Source organism: Salmo salar, unplaced genomic scaffold, assembly GCF_905237065.1.
Source record: "Salmo salar unplaced genomic scaffold, Ssal_v3.1, whole genome shotgun sequence".
NCBI lineage: Eukaryota > Metazoa > Chordata > Actinopteri > Salmoniformes > Salmonidae > Salmo > Salmo salar.
In genome coordinates, this window is record NW_025549165.1 from 245,164 (window position 1) to 261,549 (window position 16,386).

The following is a 16,386-nucleotide window of genomic DNA, read 5'->3' on the forward strand; positions in this document are numbered from 1 at the left end:
CAGAGCAGGTGAAGGTGTGTCTATGGGGTTTTGCGAATACCTTGTGGGCAGAACAGGTGAAGGTGTGTCTATGGGGTTTGTGAATACCTTGTGGGCAGTGCAGGTGAAGGTGTGTCTACGGGGTTTGTGAATACCTTGTGGGCAGAACAGGTGAAGGTGTGTCTATGGGGTTTGTGAATACCTTGTGGGCAGAACAGGTGAAGGTGTGTCTATGGGGTTTTGTGAATACCTTGTGGGCAGAACAGGTGAAGGTGTGTCTATGGGGTTTGTGAATACCTTGTGGGCAGAGCAGGTGAAGGTGTGTCTACGGGGTTTGTGAATACCTTGTGGGCAGAACAGGTGAAGGTGTGTCTATGGGGTTTGTGAATACCTTGTGGGCAGAACAGGTGAAGGTGTGTTTATGGGGTTTTGTGAATACCTTGTGGGCAGAACAGGTGAAGGTGTGTCTATGGGGTTTGTGAATACCTTGTGGGCAGAGCAGGTGAAGGTGTGTCTACGGGGTTTGTGAATACCTTGTGGGCAGAACAGGTGAAGGTGTGTCTATGGGGTTTGTGAATACCTTGTGGGCAGAACAGGTGAAGGTGTGTCTATGGGGTTTTGTGAATACCTTGTGGGCAGAACAGGTGAAGGTGTGTCTATGGGGTTTGTGAATACCTTGTGGGCAGAGCAGGTGAAGGTGTGTCTACGGGGTTTGTGAATACCTTGTGGGCAGAACAGGTGAAGGTGTGTCTATGGGGTTTGTGAATACCTTGTGGGCAGAACAGGTGAAGGTGTGTTTATGGGGTTTTGTGAATACCTTGTGGGCAGAACAGGTGAAGGTGTGTCTATGGGGTTTGTGAATACCTTGTGGGCAGAGCAGGTGAAGGTGTGTCTACGGGGTTTGTGAATACCTTGTGGGCAGAACAGGTGAAGGTGTGTCTATGGGGTTTGTGAATACCTTGTGGGCAGAGCAGGTGAAGGTGTGTCTATGGGGTTTGTGAATACATTGTGGGTAGAACAGGTGAAAGTGTGTTTATGGGGTTTGCGAATACCTTGTGGGCAGAACAGGTGAAGATGTGTCTATGGGGTTTGTGAATACCTTGTGGGCAGAACAGGTGAAGGTGTGTCTTTGGGGTTTGTGAATACCTTGTGGGCAGAGCAGGTGAAGGAGTGTCTACGGGGTTTGTGAATAACTTGTGGGCAGAACAGGTGAAGGTGTGTCTATGGGGTTTGTGAATACCTTGTGGGCAGAACAGGTGAAGGTGTGTCTATGGGGTTTGTGAATACCTTGTGGGCAGAACAGGTGAAAGTGTGTCTGGGGTTTGTGAATACCTTGTGGGCAGAGCAGGTGAATGTGTGTCTATGGGGTTTGTGAATACCTTGTGGGCAGAACAGGTGAAGGTGTGTCTATGGGGTTTGTGAATACCTTGTGGGCAGAGCAGGTGAAGGTGTGTCTACGGGGTTTGTGAATAACTTGTGGGCAGAACAGGTGAAGGTGTGTCTATGGGGTTTGTGAATACCTTGTGGGCAGAACAGGTGAAGGTGTGTCTATGGGGTTTGTGAATACCTTGTGGGCAGAACAGGTGAAGGTGTGTCTGGGGTTTGTGAATACCTTGTGGGCAGAGCAGGTGAATGTGTGTCTATGGGGTTTGTGAATACCTTGTGGGCAGAACAGGTGAAGGTGTGTCTATGGGGTTTGTGAATACCTTGTGGGCAGAACAGGTGAAGGTGTGTCTATGGGGTTTGTGAATACCTTGTGGGCAGAGCAGGTGAAGGTGTGTCTACGGGGTTTGTGAATACCTTGTGGGCAGAACAGGTGAAGGTGTGTCTATGGGGTTTGTGAATACCTTGTGGGCAGAGCAGGTGAAGGTGTGTCTACGGGGTTTGTGAATACCTTGTGGGCAGAACAGGTGAAGGTGTGTCTATGGGGTTTGTGAATACCTTGTGGGCAGAACAGGTGAAGGTGTACGTCATGGTTTCCGGATCTTTCTCCAGAGTGGCGTTCAGTTTAAGCTCCTCCCCTTCCACAACCACGACACACACATACTGCTCCTCACCCTGCCAACAAGATGAAGCATCAATGTAAACATTATTATTTATTTTTAAAGGACAAAAGGATTTTAATTAACTGTGCATATGTTTGTAATCATTATATATACTGCATTTCTAGGAAACTACTGAGTCCAATCACCTGAAACATGTCCAAGTTCCTCCCCAGGAGGGTCAGAGGTGACAGGAAGCCCATGGGGACCAGAGGAGAGCTCTGTAGAGCCCAAACACAGGGACAAGAGTCTGGACCCCGGCTCCAGGTGATCCTCCTAGTGGCCGGAGGGGGGAATGCACACAGACCAAATATTATATTTTTCAGCAGAAAATAAAGAACGTGTCCCAGACGGTATCCTATTTCGTTTATAGTGCACTACTTCCAACCAGGGCCCTATGGGAATAGGGAATAGGGAGCCATTTTGGACAAAAATAAAGTTTGGAATGACTCAAAATGGAGAGAAGAGGCTGTGAAACAACAATCCATTTTCAAGAGTGGAGAGGATAGTGTTACTTGGGGCAAGTGGATAAGGGATGTTACCAATGAGTTGTGTGTGATGTAGTGTTGTCACCATACCAGAATGTTAACTTCAATACCGATTACCAGGTTAGGTATCGCAATACTCGATAACATCACAATAATCGATACCAAAACGATACTACGGCAAAAAAATACAAAAAAAGAAAACATATTAGCCAAAGTCCCAGAATGCCATCTGATACAGACAGATCCATCTTTTCAGTTCAATAATTTTCAGAGACTGCCACGTATGCATTCATTAATCAATTAATCAAATCAATTTGACTTTTTTTTTTTACCACTACATAACTGTAATCATTTATTTGAATGGTAAATCTGTATTGATAAATTGTTTAAATCAAGATGTCATGCCTCACAAGCTCATCACCAAGCTCAAGGCCCTGGGTCTGAACTCCTCCCTGGGCTACTGGACCTTCCTGACGGGCCGCCCCCAGGTGGTGAAGGTAGGAAACACCAAGCTCAAGGCCCTGGGTCTGAACTCCTCCCTGGGCTACTGGACCTTCCTGACGGGCCGCCCCCAGGTGGTGAAGGTAGGCAACACCAAGCTCAAGGCCCTGGGTCTGAACTCCTCCCTGGGCTACTGGACCTTCCTGACGGGCCGCCCCCAGGTGGTGAAGGTAGGAAACACTAAGCTCAAGGCCCTGGGTCTGAACTCCTCCCTGGGCTACTGGACCTTCCTGACGGGCCGCCCCCAGGTGGTGAAGGTAGGCAACACCAAGCTCAAGGCCCTGGGTCTGAACTCCTCCCTGGGCTACTGGACCTTCCTGACGGGCCGCCCCCAGGTGGTGAAGGTAGGCAACACCAAGCTCAAGGCCCTGGGTCTGAACTCCTCCTGGGCTACTGGACCTTCCTGACGGGCCGCCCCCAGGTGGTGAAGGTAGGAAACACTAAGCTCAAGGCCCTGGGTCTGAACTCCTCCCTGGGCTACTGGACCTTCCTGACGGGCCGCCCCAGGTGGTGAAGGTAGGAAACACCAAGCTCAAGGCCCTGGGTCTGAACTCCTCCCTGGGCTACTGGACCTTCCTGACGGGCCGCCCCCAGGTGGTGAAGGTAGGCAACATGACCTCCTGGTTTACCCGTTTTTCATTTTGTTTCTACCCTTTTTTCATGTACTAGTATCGAGTACAGAAGTATTGATATACCGTGCAGCACTAGTATGATGTGCTATGGTTGTGTTGGGGTTGAGTAAAGGTTAGGTAAAGGTTGAGTAAAGGTTGAGTAAAGGTTAGGTAAAGGTTGAGCAAAGGTTAGGTAAAGGTTAGGCAAAGGTTAGGTAAAGGTTAGGTAAAGGTTGAGTAAAGGTTGAGTAAAGGTTGAGTAAAGGTTAGGTAAAGATTGAGTAAAGGTTGAGTAAAGGTTGAGTTAGGGTTGAGTAAAGGTTAGGTAAAGGTTGAGTAAAGGTTAGGTAAATGTTAGGTAAAGATTGAGTAAAGGTTGAGTAAAGGTTGAGTTAGGGTTGAGTAAAGGTTAGGTAAAGGTTGAGTAAAGGTTAGGTAAAGGTTAGGTAAAGGTTGAGTAAAGGTTGAGTAAAGGTTGAGTTAGGGTTGAGTAAAGGTTAGGTAAAGGTTGAGTAAAGGTTAGGTAAAGGTTAGGTAAAGGATGAGTAAAGGTTGAGTAAAGGTTTAGTAAAGGTTGAGTTAGGGTTGAGTAAAGGTTGAGTAAAGGTTAGGTAAAGGTTGAGTAAATTATAGGTAAAGGTTAGGTAAAGGTTAGGTAAAGGTTAGGTAAAGGTTAGGTAAAGGTTGAGTAAAGGTTGTCTTACCAGTGAGTTGTGTATGGTGTGCTGCCTGGGACAGCTGTTGTTGGTGTGGGTACACAGCCCATCCAGAACACACCAGTTACATGGCCACACACTGCCCACACACGCCATACACCTAGAATACAGGCAGAGCTTGTGTGACTGTGTGTGTGTGTGTGTGTGTGTGTGTGTGTGTGTATGTGTGTGTGTACATGTAGTGTTTCCCCTAGGATTTTTTTCATCAGCGGTGGCACATTTAAAGGGGGGGTCATGTAATTCTACACAGTAAGAACATGGCTTATGCCTTGTCCTTATGCTGTCTGACTGACTCAAACATTATAACTAACTCAAATGGGGGCTACATGACATGACATGACATGACATTACATTTTGGTTTTTGGTGGTTATTATTTCTCAAAGATTATATTTATTAAAAACATATACAGCTTCATCTCTTCTACATACTTTATATCTGGTTTTAGTCGCTTAAAGTTAACAATGTTTTACCATCCCGCCGCTGCTAAATGACTATTAGTGGAAACACTGGCATGTCTGGTGTGTTATCTCTTACGGGGACGTGGTGTTGAGTTGGCCCACAGCTCGACAGTCGTAGAAGGTGATGTCACTGCTGGAGATGGTCACGTCTCTGAACATCACAGACACACGCAGAGACATGTGGTCTACAGACAGACAGACAGACAGACAGACAGACAGACAGACAGACAGACAGACAGACAGGAGAGACCATAAAGACAGACAGACAGACAGACAGACAGACAGACAGACAGACAGACAGACAGACAGACAGACAGACAGACAGACAGACAGACAGACAGACAGACCATAAAGATATATTAGGACAGACAGACAGACAGACAGACAGACAGACAGACAGACAGACAGACAGACAGACAGACAGACAGACAGACAGACAGACAGACAGACAGACAGACAGACAGACAGACAGACAGACAGACAGACAGACAGACAGACAGACAGACAGACAGACAGACAGACAGACCATAAAGATATATTAGGATATATACTAATAATACCAGTACTACATACAGTATATAGCAAACATCACAGACACACATAGAGACATTAGGGTCTATGTCGAGGACAGAGAGATATACAGTACCTTCAGAAAGTATTTAGACCCCTTCACTTTTTCCACATTTTGTTATGTTACAGCCTAAATTCAAAATGTATTAAATCTTTTTTTTCCCTCATCAATCTACACACAATACCCCATAACGACAAAGCAAAAACAGGTTTTTAAAAATGTTTGCTAATTTATTAAAAATGCTAAACTTAAATATCACATTTACATAAGTATTCAGACCCTTTACTCAGTACTTTGTTGAAGCACCTTTGGCAGCGATTACAGCCTTGAGTCTTCTTGGGTATGATGCTACAAGCTTGGCACACCTGTATTTGGGGAGTTTCTCCCATTCTTCTCTGAAGATCCTCTCAAGCTCTGTCAGGATGGATGGGGAGTGTTGCTGCACAGCTATTTTCAGGTCTCTCCAGAGATGTTCGATTGGGTTCAAGTCCGGGCTCTAGCTGGGCCACTCAAGGACATTCAGAGACTTGTCCCGAAGCCACTCCTGCGTTGTCTTGGCTGTGTGCTTAGGGTCGTTGTCCTGTTGGAAGGTGAACCTTCACCCCAGTCTGAGGTCCTGAGCGCTCTGGAGCAGGTTTTCATCAAGGATCTCTCTGTACTTTTCTCCGTTCATCTCTCCCTCAATCCTGACTAGTCTCCCAGTCCCTGCCGCTGAAAATGATCCCTACAGCATGATGCCAGGTTCCCTCCAGAAGTGAGGCTTGGCATTCAAGCCAAAGAGTTCAATCTTGGTTTCATCAGACCAGAGAATCTTGTTTCTCATGTTCTGGGAGTCCTTTAGGTGCCTTTTGGCAAAGTCCAAGTGGAATGTCATGTGCCTTTTGAATAGTCCTGCTGAATAGTCCAGAACAGGACACACACATGTCTGATACAGTTTGGAATACATGGCATAACCAATATCTTTGATTGGTTTTGATTTTCCTATTACTCCCCTGAGAGCTCTACTTGCTGAGTCGTCCAGGGCAGATGTTCCGTATAGAAAGGTAATATGTTCATCAATAAAAAAAATACCCAAATATTTATAATTGCTAGTAAACTCAAGAATGTCTTGTCTGTGTCTCCTCAAGGAGTAATAACTGTCTTGTCTGACTGCCCGTTTGAATAGACTCAGTCTTTTATTAAATTCCTTCATAAACTGTTCTCTTGTAATCCCATCTTTATACTGTAAAAATAAGTACTCAACATTACTGACCATATGTCCCTTTACTCATCATTCCAATGAGGCTTGTAAACTTTACTGGACTTGGGGGTTTATTCTTTAGTCACATCATTTTCCCCCATTTCAGAATATAGAAAATCACAAAATGTTTCATACAACACAGGAGTTTGCTCAGAGTCAAAACACCGAACTAATCCATGGTACTCTCCTGTATTCTCAGGCCAACTCTGGGCCAAGGCTAGACAAACTGGCTCGTTAGCTGATTGGCAGCTATTTAGGCAACTGAGAAATAGGTCCCATGCCTCTGTTAAACAGGCCAAATGAAACTACTTCCTTAGCGCTATGACGGACTCTGTTAAACAGGCCGAATGAAACTACTTCCTTAGCGCTATGACAGACTCTGTTAAACAGGCCGAATGAAACTACTTCCTTAGCGCTGTGACAGACTGTGTTAAACAGGCCAAATGAAACTACTTCCTTAGCGCTGTGACAGACTCTGTTAAACAGGCCGAATGAAACTACTTCCTTAGCGCTGTGACAGACTCTGTTAAACAGGCCAAATGAAACTACTTCCTTAGCGCTGTGACAGACTCTGTTAAACAGGCCGAATGAAACTACTTCCTTAGCGCTATGACAGACTGTGTTAAACAGGCCAAATGAAACTACTTCCTTAGCGCTGTGACAGACTCTGTTAAACAGGCCAAATGAAACTACTTCCTTAGCGCTGTGACAGACTCTGTTAAACAGGCCAAATGAAACTACTTCCTTAGCGCTATGACAGACTCTGTATACATATACCATTTTTTCTGAAGAGGTGCGAGGGAACAGTTGTTGTGGGGGCTAAGTGCCTTGCTCAAGAGCACAACAGCAGGACAATGGCATCTAGGATTTGATACCAGCAACCCTCTGGTTGCCGGTTCACATCCCGCCAGATTTTTCCAGTCAGACACAGGATTCGAACTGACAACCCTCCCGCTGCTGGCAAATCTCGCTAACCGCTAGGCTACCTGCCGCCCCCGGTTATTTCTCAATTAGATTCATTTGGATAAATAATAAATTAATGACATTGATTAATTGATCCATTAATTAAATAATTATGAATACAAATTTAATAATTACAGAGATTTTTTTTATATATATATATATATATATATATAAAAATGTAAAATAAAAATGGCAACCTACCACTTCCTGGTGGGCTGGGTGGGAGGAGCTCAGGCAGGGGTGATTGACAGGTGATGGTGGTTCCCTTGACGATGGCTGGCTGAGGGGGGAGGGTTCCGAAGGAGCAGGATAGAGACTCCTCCTCTGACAGGGTGGGCAGCTGGGCTACTGTTAGAGACACCTGGCATAGAGATCTATATATTATATTATATATATATATTTTTATAAGCATTTTAAAGGTTTATTGGGACAGATAGAGAGTGGGGGGAGAGACATACAGGTAGGTGTGGAGGGATTAATAAATACATTTACTGCAGGACCAGCTCAGACATTACCCACTAGACATTACTCACTAGACCAGCCCAGACATTACCCCCTAAACCAGCCCAGACATTACCCCCTAAACCAGCCCAGACATTACCCCCTAGACATTACCCCCTAGACATTACCCACTAGACATTACCCCATATACCAACCCCGGACATTACCCCCTAAACCAGCCCAGACATTACCCACTAGACATTACCCACTAGACATTACCCCTAAACCAGCCCAGACATTACCCCCTAGACATTACCCACTAGACATTACCCCCTAAACCAGCCCAGACATTACCCCCTAGACATTACCCCCTAGACATTACCCACTAGACATTACCCCCTATACCAACCCGGACATTACCCCTAAACCAGCCCAGACATTACTCCCTAGACATTACCCACTAGACATTCACCCTAAACCAGCCCAGACATTACCCCCTAGACATTACCCACTAGACATTCACCCTAAACCAGCCCAGACATTACCCCCTAAACCAGCCCAGACATTACCCACTAGACATTACCCCCTAGACCAGCCCAGACATTACCCACTAGACATTACCCACTAGACATTACCCCCTAGACCAGCCCAGACATTACCCCTAAACCAGCCCAGACATTACCCCCTAGACCAGCCCAGACATTACCCAGTAAACCAGCCCAGACATTACCCACTAGACATTACCCACTAGACATTACCCACTAGACATTACCCCCTAAACCAGCCCAGACATTACCCCTAAACCAGCCCAGACATTACCCACTAGACATTACCCACTAGACATTCACCCTAAACCAGCCCAGACATTACCCCTAGACCAGCCCAGACATTACCCACTAGACATTACCCACTAGACATTACCCCTAAACCAGCCCAGACATTACCCTTAAACCAGCCCAGACATTACCCACTAGACATTACCCACTAGACATTACCCCCTAAACCAGCCCAGACATTACCCCTAAACCAGCCCAGACATTACCCACTAGACATTCACCCTAAACCAGCCCAGACATTACCCCCTAGACCAGCCCAGACATTACCCCCCTAGACCAGCCCAGACATTACCCAGTAAACCAGCCCAGACATTACACCCTAGACATTACCCCCTACACCAGCCCAGACATTACCCCCTAAACCAGCCCAGACATTACCCCCTAGACCAGCCCAGACATTACCCCTAGACCAGCCCAGACATTACCCAGTAAACCAGCCCAGACATTACCCCCTAAACCAGCCCAGACATTACCCACTAGACATTACCCACTAGACATTACCCACTAGACATTACCCCCTACACCAGCCCAGACATTACCCCTAAACCAGCCCAGACATTACCCCCAGACCAACCCAGACATTACCCACTAGACATTACCCACTAGACCAACCCAGACATTACCCCTAAATCAGCCCAGACATTACCCCCTAGACCAGCCCAGACATTACCCCCTAGACCAGCCCAGACATTACCCCCCAGACCAACCCAGACATTACCCACTAGACATTACCCACTAGACCAACCCAGACATTACCCCTAAACCAGCCCAGACATTACCCCCTAGACCAGCCCAGACATTACCCCCTAGACCAGCCCAGACATTACCCACTAGACATTACCCCTAAACCAGCCCAGACATTACCCACTAGACATTACCCCTAAACCAACCCAGACATTACCCACTAGACCAGCCCAGACATTACCCCCCAGACCAGCCCAGACATTACCCACTAGACATTACCCCCTAAACCAGCCCAGACATTACCCCCTAGACCAGCCCAGACATTACCCCCTAAACATTACCCACTAGACATTACCCCCTAGACCAGTCCAGACATTACCCCTAAACCAGCCCAGACATTACCCACTAGACCAGTCCAGACATTACCCATTAGACATTACCCACTAGACCAGCCCAGACATTACCCACTAGACATTACCTCCTAGACCAGCCCAGACATTACCCCCTAGACCAGCCCAGACATTACCCCCAGACAATACCACTAGATATTACCCCTAGACCAGCCCAGACATTACCCCCCAGACATTACCCCCTAGACCAGCCCAGACATTACCCCCTAGACATTACCCCTAGACCAGACCAGACATTACCCCCTAGACATTACCCACTAGACCAGCCCAGACATTACCCATAGACCAGCCCAGACATTACCCCCTAAACCAGTGCAGACACCTCCACTGAGTTACTCCACCATGTCTCCTCCAACAGATCTGTCACACAATGTTTGTAGATATACTATACTGTTGAAGATCTGTAACCCACCTGAGTCTCCTCCTCTCTGCTCTGGATGACAGGCGTTAGGCTCTGGACAGTCACACACTGGTTGGCAGGCTGGTTGGCAGGCTGGCAGCTCCACAGCCAGTGGTTGGCCTGGCCCTCACGACTACACTCCAGTCTACGAGTGCATCTGCGTCAGCGGTATAAACACAGGTTAACATGGAAACGTGTGACAGAGGAAACGGCGGGTATAAACACAGGTTATAAACACGGGTATAAACACAGTAGTCACACCTGGACTACTGTTCAGGCGTGTGGTCAGGTGACACAAATAGGGACTTAGGATAATTACAATTGTCTCAGAACAGGGCAACACAGCTGGCCCTTGGATGTACACAGAGAGATAATATTAATAATATTGATGTCAATCTCTCCTGGCTGAAAGTGGAGGAGAGATGGACTTCATCACTACTTGTATTTGTAAGTGTTAACATGTTGAATGCCCCAAGCTGTCTGTTTAAACTACTGGCACACAGCTCAGACACCCATACATACCCCACAAGACATGCCACCAGAGGTCTGTTTAAACTACTGGCACACAGCTCAGACACCCATCCATACCCCACAAGACATGCCACCAGAGGTCTGTTTAAACAACTGGCACACAGCTCAGACACCCATCCATACCCCACAAGACATGTCACCAGAGGTCTGTTTAAACTGACTGGCATACAGCTCAGACACCCATACATACCCCACAAGACATGCCACCAGAGGTCTGTTTAAACTACTGGCACACAGCTCAGACACCCATACATACTCCACAAGACATGCCACCAGAGGTCTGTTTAAACTACTGGCACACAGCTCAGACACCCATACATACCCCACAAGACATGCCACCAGAGGTATGCTTAAACTACTGGCACACAGCTCAGACACCCATACATACCCCACAAGACATGCCACCAGAGGTCTGTTTAAACTGACTGGCACACAGCTCAGACACCCATCCATACCCCACAAGACATGCCACCAGAGGTCTCTTCACAGTCCCCAAGTCCAGAACAGACTATGGGAGGTGCACAGTACTATATAGAGCCATGACTACATGGAACTCTTTTCCACATCAGGTAACTGATGCAGCAGTAGAATCAGATTTAAAAAACAGATGAAAATACACCTTATGGAACAGCGGGGACTGTGAAGAGACACAAACACAGACACACGATAACATATGCACCGCTGGACCCCAGGAAGAGTAGCTGCTGCCTTGACAGGAACTAATGGGGATCCATAATAAACCCCAGGAAGAGTAGCTGCTGCCTTGGCAGGAAACTAATGGGGATCCATAATAAAACCCCAGGAAGAGTAGCTGCTGCCTTGACAGGAACTAATGGGGATCCATAATAAACCCCAGGAAGAGTAGCTGCTGCCTTGGCAGGAACTAATGGGGATCCATAATAAACCCCAGGAAGAGTAGCTGCTGCCTTGGCAGGAACTAATGAGGATCCATAATAAATCCCAGGAAGAGTAGCTGCTGCCTTGACAGGAACTAATGGGGATCCATAATAAACCCCAGGAAGAGTAGCTGCTGCCTTGGCAGGAACTAATGGGGATCCATAACAAACCCCAGGAAGAGAAGCTGCTGCCTTGGCAGGAACCAATGGGGATCCATAATAAACCCCAGGAAGAGTAGCTGCTGCCTTAGCAGGAACTAATGGGGATCCATAATAAACCCCAGGAAGAGTAGCTGCTGCCTTGGCAGGAACTAATGAGGATCCATAATAAACTCCAGGAAGATTAGCTGCTGCCTTGGCAGGAACTAATGGGGATCCATAATAAACCCCAGGAAGAGTAGCTGCTGCCTTGACAGGAACTAATGGGGATCCATAATAAACCCCAGGAAGAGTAGCTGCTGCCTTGACAGGAACTAATGGGGATCCATAATAAACCCCAGGAAGAGTAGCTGCTGCCTTGGCAGGAACTAATGAGGATCCATAATAAACTCCAGGAAGATTAGCTGCTGCCTTGGCAGGAACTAATGGGGATCCATAATAAACCCCAGGAAGAGTAGCTGCTGCCTTGACAGGAACTAATGGGGATCCGTAATAAACCCCAGGAAGAGTAGCTGCTGCCTTGACAGGAACTAATGGGGATCCGTAATAAACCCCAGGAAGAGTAGCTGCTGCCTTGGCAGGAACTAATGGGGATCTGTAATAAACCCCAGGAAGAGTAGCTGCTGACTTGGCAGGAACTAATGGGGATCCGTAATAAACCCCAGGAAGAGTAGCTGCTGCCTTGACAGGAACTAATGGGGATCTGTAATAAAACCCCAGGAAGAGTAGCTGCTGCCTTGGCAGGAACTAATGGGGATCCGTAATAAAACCCCAGGAAGAGTAGCTGCTGCCTTGGCAGGAACTAATGGGGATCCATAATAAACCCCAGGAAGAGTAGGCTGCCTTGGCAGGAACTAATGGGGATCCATAATAAACCCCAGGAAGAGTAGCTGCTGCCTTGGCAGGAACTAATGGGGATCCATAATAAACCCCAGGAAGAGTAGCTGCTGCCTTGGCAGGAACCAATGGGGATCCACAATAAACCCCAGGAAGAGTAGCTGCTGCCTTGGCAGGAACTAATGGGGATCCATAATAAACCCCAGGAAGAGTAGCTGCTGCCTTGGCAGGAACCAATGGGGATTCATAATAAACCCCAGGAACAGTAGCTGCTGCCTTGGCAGGAACTAATGGGGATCCAAATAAACCCCAGGAAGAGTAGCGCTGCCTTGGCAGGAACTAATGGGGATCCACAATAACCCCCAGGAAGAGTAGCTGCTGCCTTGGCAGGAACTAACGGGGATCCAAATAAACCCCAGGAAGAGTAGCTGCTGCCTTGACAGGAACCAACGGGGATCCATAATAACCCCCAGGAAGAGTAGCTGCTGCCTTGACAGGAACTAACGGGGATCCATAATAAAACCCCAGGAAGAGTAGCTGCTGCCTTGACAGGAACCAATGGGGATCCATAATAAACCCCAGGAAGAGTAGCTGCTGCCTTGGCAGGAACCAATGAGGATCCATAATAAACTCCAGGAAGATTAGCTGCTGCCTTGGCAGGAACTAATGGGGATCCATAATAAACCCCAGGAAGAGTAGCTGCTGCCTTGACAGGAACTAATGGGGATCCATAATAAACCCCAGGAAGAGTAGCTGCTGCCTTGACAGGAACTAATGGGGATCCATAATAAACCCCAGGAAGAGTAGCTGCTGCCTTGACAGGAACTAATGGGGATCCGAATAAACCCCAGGAAGAGTAGCTGCTGACTTGGCAAGAACTAATGGGGATCCATAATAAACCCCAGGAAGAGTAGCTGCTGCCTTGACAGGAACCAATGGGGATCTGTAATAAACCCCAGGAAGAGTAGCGCTGCCTTGGCAGGAACTAATGGGGATCCGTAATAAACCCCAGGAAGAGTAGCTGCTGCCTTGGCAGGAACTAATGGGGATCCACAACAAACCCCAGGAAGAGTAGCTGCTGCCTTGGCAGGAACTAATGGGGATCCATAATAAACCCCAGGAAGAGTAGCTGCTGCCTTGGCAGGAACTAATGGGGATCCACAATAAACCCCAGGAAGAGTAGCTGCTGCCTTGGCAGGAACTAATGGGGATCCATAATAAACCCCAGGAAGAGTAGCTGCTGCCTTGGCAGGAACTAATGGGGATCCATAATAAACCCCAGGAAGAGTAGCTGCTGCCTTGGCAGGAACTAATGGGGATTCACAATAAAACCCCAGGAACAGTAGCTGCTGCCCTTGGCAGGAACTAATGGGGATCCATAACAAACCCCAGGAAGAGTAGCTGCTGCCTTGGCAGGAAACTAATGGGGATCCATAATAACCCCCAGGAAGATTAGCTGCTGCCTTGACAGGAACTAATGGGGATCCATAATAAACCCCAGGAACTAATGGGGATCCGTAATAAACCCCAGGAAGAGTAGCTGCTGCCTTGGCAGGAACTAATGGGGATCCATAATAAACCCCAGGAAGAGTAGCTGCTGCCTTGACAGGAACCAATGGGGATCCATAATAAACCCCAGGAAGAGTAGCTGCAGCCTTGGCAGGAAACTAATGGGGATTCATAATAAACCCCAGGAAGAGTAGCTGCTGCCTTGGCAGGAACTAATGGGGATCCAAACAAACCCCAGGAAGAGTAGCTGCTGCCTTGACAGGAACTAATGGGGATTCATAATAAACCCCAGGAAGAGTAGCTGCTGCCTTGGCAGGAACTAATGGGGATCCATAATAAACCCCAGGAAGAGTAGCGCTGCCTTGGCAGGGAACTAATGGGGATCCATAATAAATCCCAGGAACTAATGGGGGATCCACAATAAACCCCAGGAAACTAATGGGGATCCATAATAAACCCCAGGAAGAGTAGCTGCTGCCTTGGCAGGAACCAATGGGGGATCCATAATAAACCCCAGGAAGAGTAGCTGCTGCCTTGGCAGGAACTAATGGGGATCCACAATAAACCCCAGGAAGAGAAGCGTGTACCTTCCCTCCAGGACGCACCAGCCACAGTAAGGATCTCTGACAGACAGACAGGACTGGCAGTCAGGCTGCTGTTCACACTGAGATACAGCCACCTTGGACACCTAGAGAGAGAGAGAGAGAGAGAGAGAGAGAGAGAGAGAGAGAGAGAGAGAGAGAGAGAGAGTTAGAAAGAGAGGGAAAGAGAAATAGGGAGGGGGAAGAGAGAGAGGGAGGGGGAGAGAGAGAGTAGAGAGAGAGAGGGACATAGGTATATTATCCACATGGATAAGGGATTAGAGTCTAGGGGTAGTGGTAGGGGCAGTGGCTAGGGTAGAGTCAAAGGGGTAGTGCTAGGGTTAGAGTCAAAGGGGTAGTGGCAGGTAGTGGCTAGGGGTTAGAGTTAGGGTAGTGGCTAGGGCCAGAGTCTAGGGGCAGTGGCTAGGGATAGAGTTAGGGTAGTGGCTAGGGATAGTTTCTAGGGCAGTGGCTAGGGATAGAGTCTAGGGCAGGGTAGGGATAGAGTCTAGGGCAGTGGCTAGGGACAGATAGGGCAGTGGCGGTCAGAGTTAGGGGAAGTGGCTAGGGATAGAGTCTAGGGCAGTGGCTAGGGATAGAGTCTAGGGCAGTGGCTAGGGACAGAGTCTAGGGGCAGTGGCAAGGACAGAGTCCAGGGGCAGAGGCTAGGGCAGTGGCTAGGGATAGAGTTAGGGCAGTGTAGGGATAGACTAGGGGCAGGGATGGGAGTGGCTAGGGATAGAGTCTAGGGGTAGTGGCTAGGGGACAGAGTCCAGGGCAGTAGCTAGGGACAGAGTCCAGGGTAGTGGCTAGGGATAGAGTTAGGGCAGGGCCAGGACAGAGTAGGGGCAGTGGTAGGGATAGAGTCCAGGGTAGTGGCCAGGGATAGAGTCTAGGGCAGTGGCCAGGGACAGAGTCTAGGGACAGAGTAGGGCAGTGGCTAGGACAGAGTTAGGGCAGTGGCCAGGGACAGTCTAGGGCAGTGGCTAGGGCAGAGAGGGTTAGATCTAGGGGCAGTGGCTAGGACGAGTCAAGGGCAGTGGCTAGGGATAGAGTTAGGGCAGTCAAGGAATAGAGTCTAGGGCAGTGGCAGGGATAGAGTTAGGGTAGGGCTAGGGAAAGAGTTAGGGCAGTGGCCAGGGACAGAGTCTAGGGGCAGTGGCTAGGAGATAGAGTCTAGGGCAGGGCGGAAGAGCCAGGGCAGTAGCTAGGGATAGAGTCTAGGGGCAGTGGTAGGGATAGAGTCTAGGGAGTGAGGATAGACAGGGCAGTGGCTAGGGACAGAGCTAGGGCAGTGGCCAGGATAGAGTCTAGGGGCAGTGGCCAGGGACAGAGTCTAGGGGAGTGGCTAGGGATAGAGTTAGGGTAGTGGCAGGGATAGAGTCCAGGGTAGTGGCTAGGACAGAGCAGGGTAGTGGCTAGGGATAGAGTCTGGGTAGTGGTAGGGATTAGAGTTGGGCAGGCAGGATAGAGTTAGGGCAGTGGCCAGGGACAGGAGTTAGGGCAGTGGCTAGGGATAGAGTCTAGGGGAA

At 48.3% G+C, this 16,386-nt stretch overlaps 1 protein-coding gene across 1 annotated transcript in view; it reads right to left on the bottom strand.

The window, feature by feature from the left end:
• Positions 1–14,961, bottom strand: part of LOC106590801 (plexin-B3) — a gene marked incomplete at its 5' end in the record, with an annotated part of 87,053 nt that extends 72,092 nt beyond the window's left edge. The window contains 8 exon segments of the mRNA XM_045713070.1: positions 1,921–2,037; positions 2,171–2,282; positions 2,284–2,297; positions 4,326–4,437; positions 4,873–4,981; positions 7,772–7,931; positions 10,354–10,498; positions 14,861–14,961. Of these exon segments, the coding sequence (XP_045569026.1) occupies positions 1,921–2,037; positions 2,171–2,282; positions 2,284–2,297; positions 4,326–4,437; positions 4,873–4,981; positions 7,772–7,931; positions 10,354–10,498; positions 14,861–14,961 (870 nt within the window).
• Positions 14,962–16,386: the final 1,425 nt, after the last annotated feature.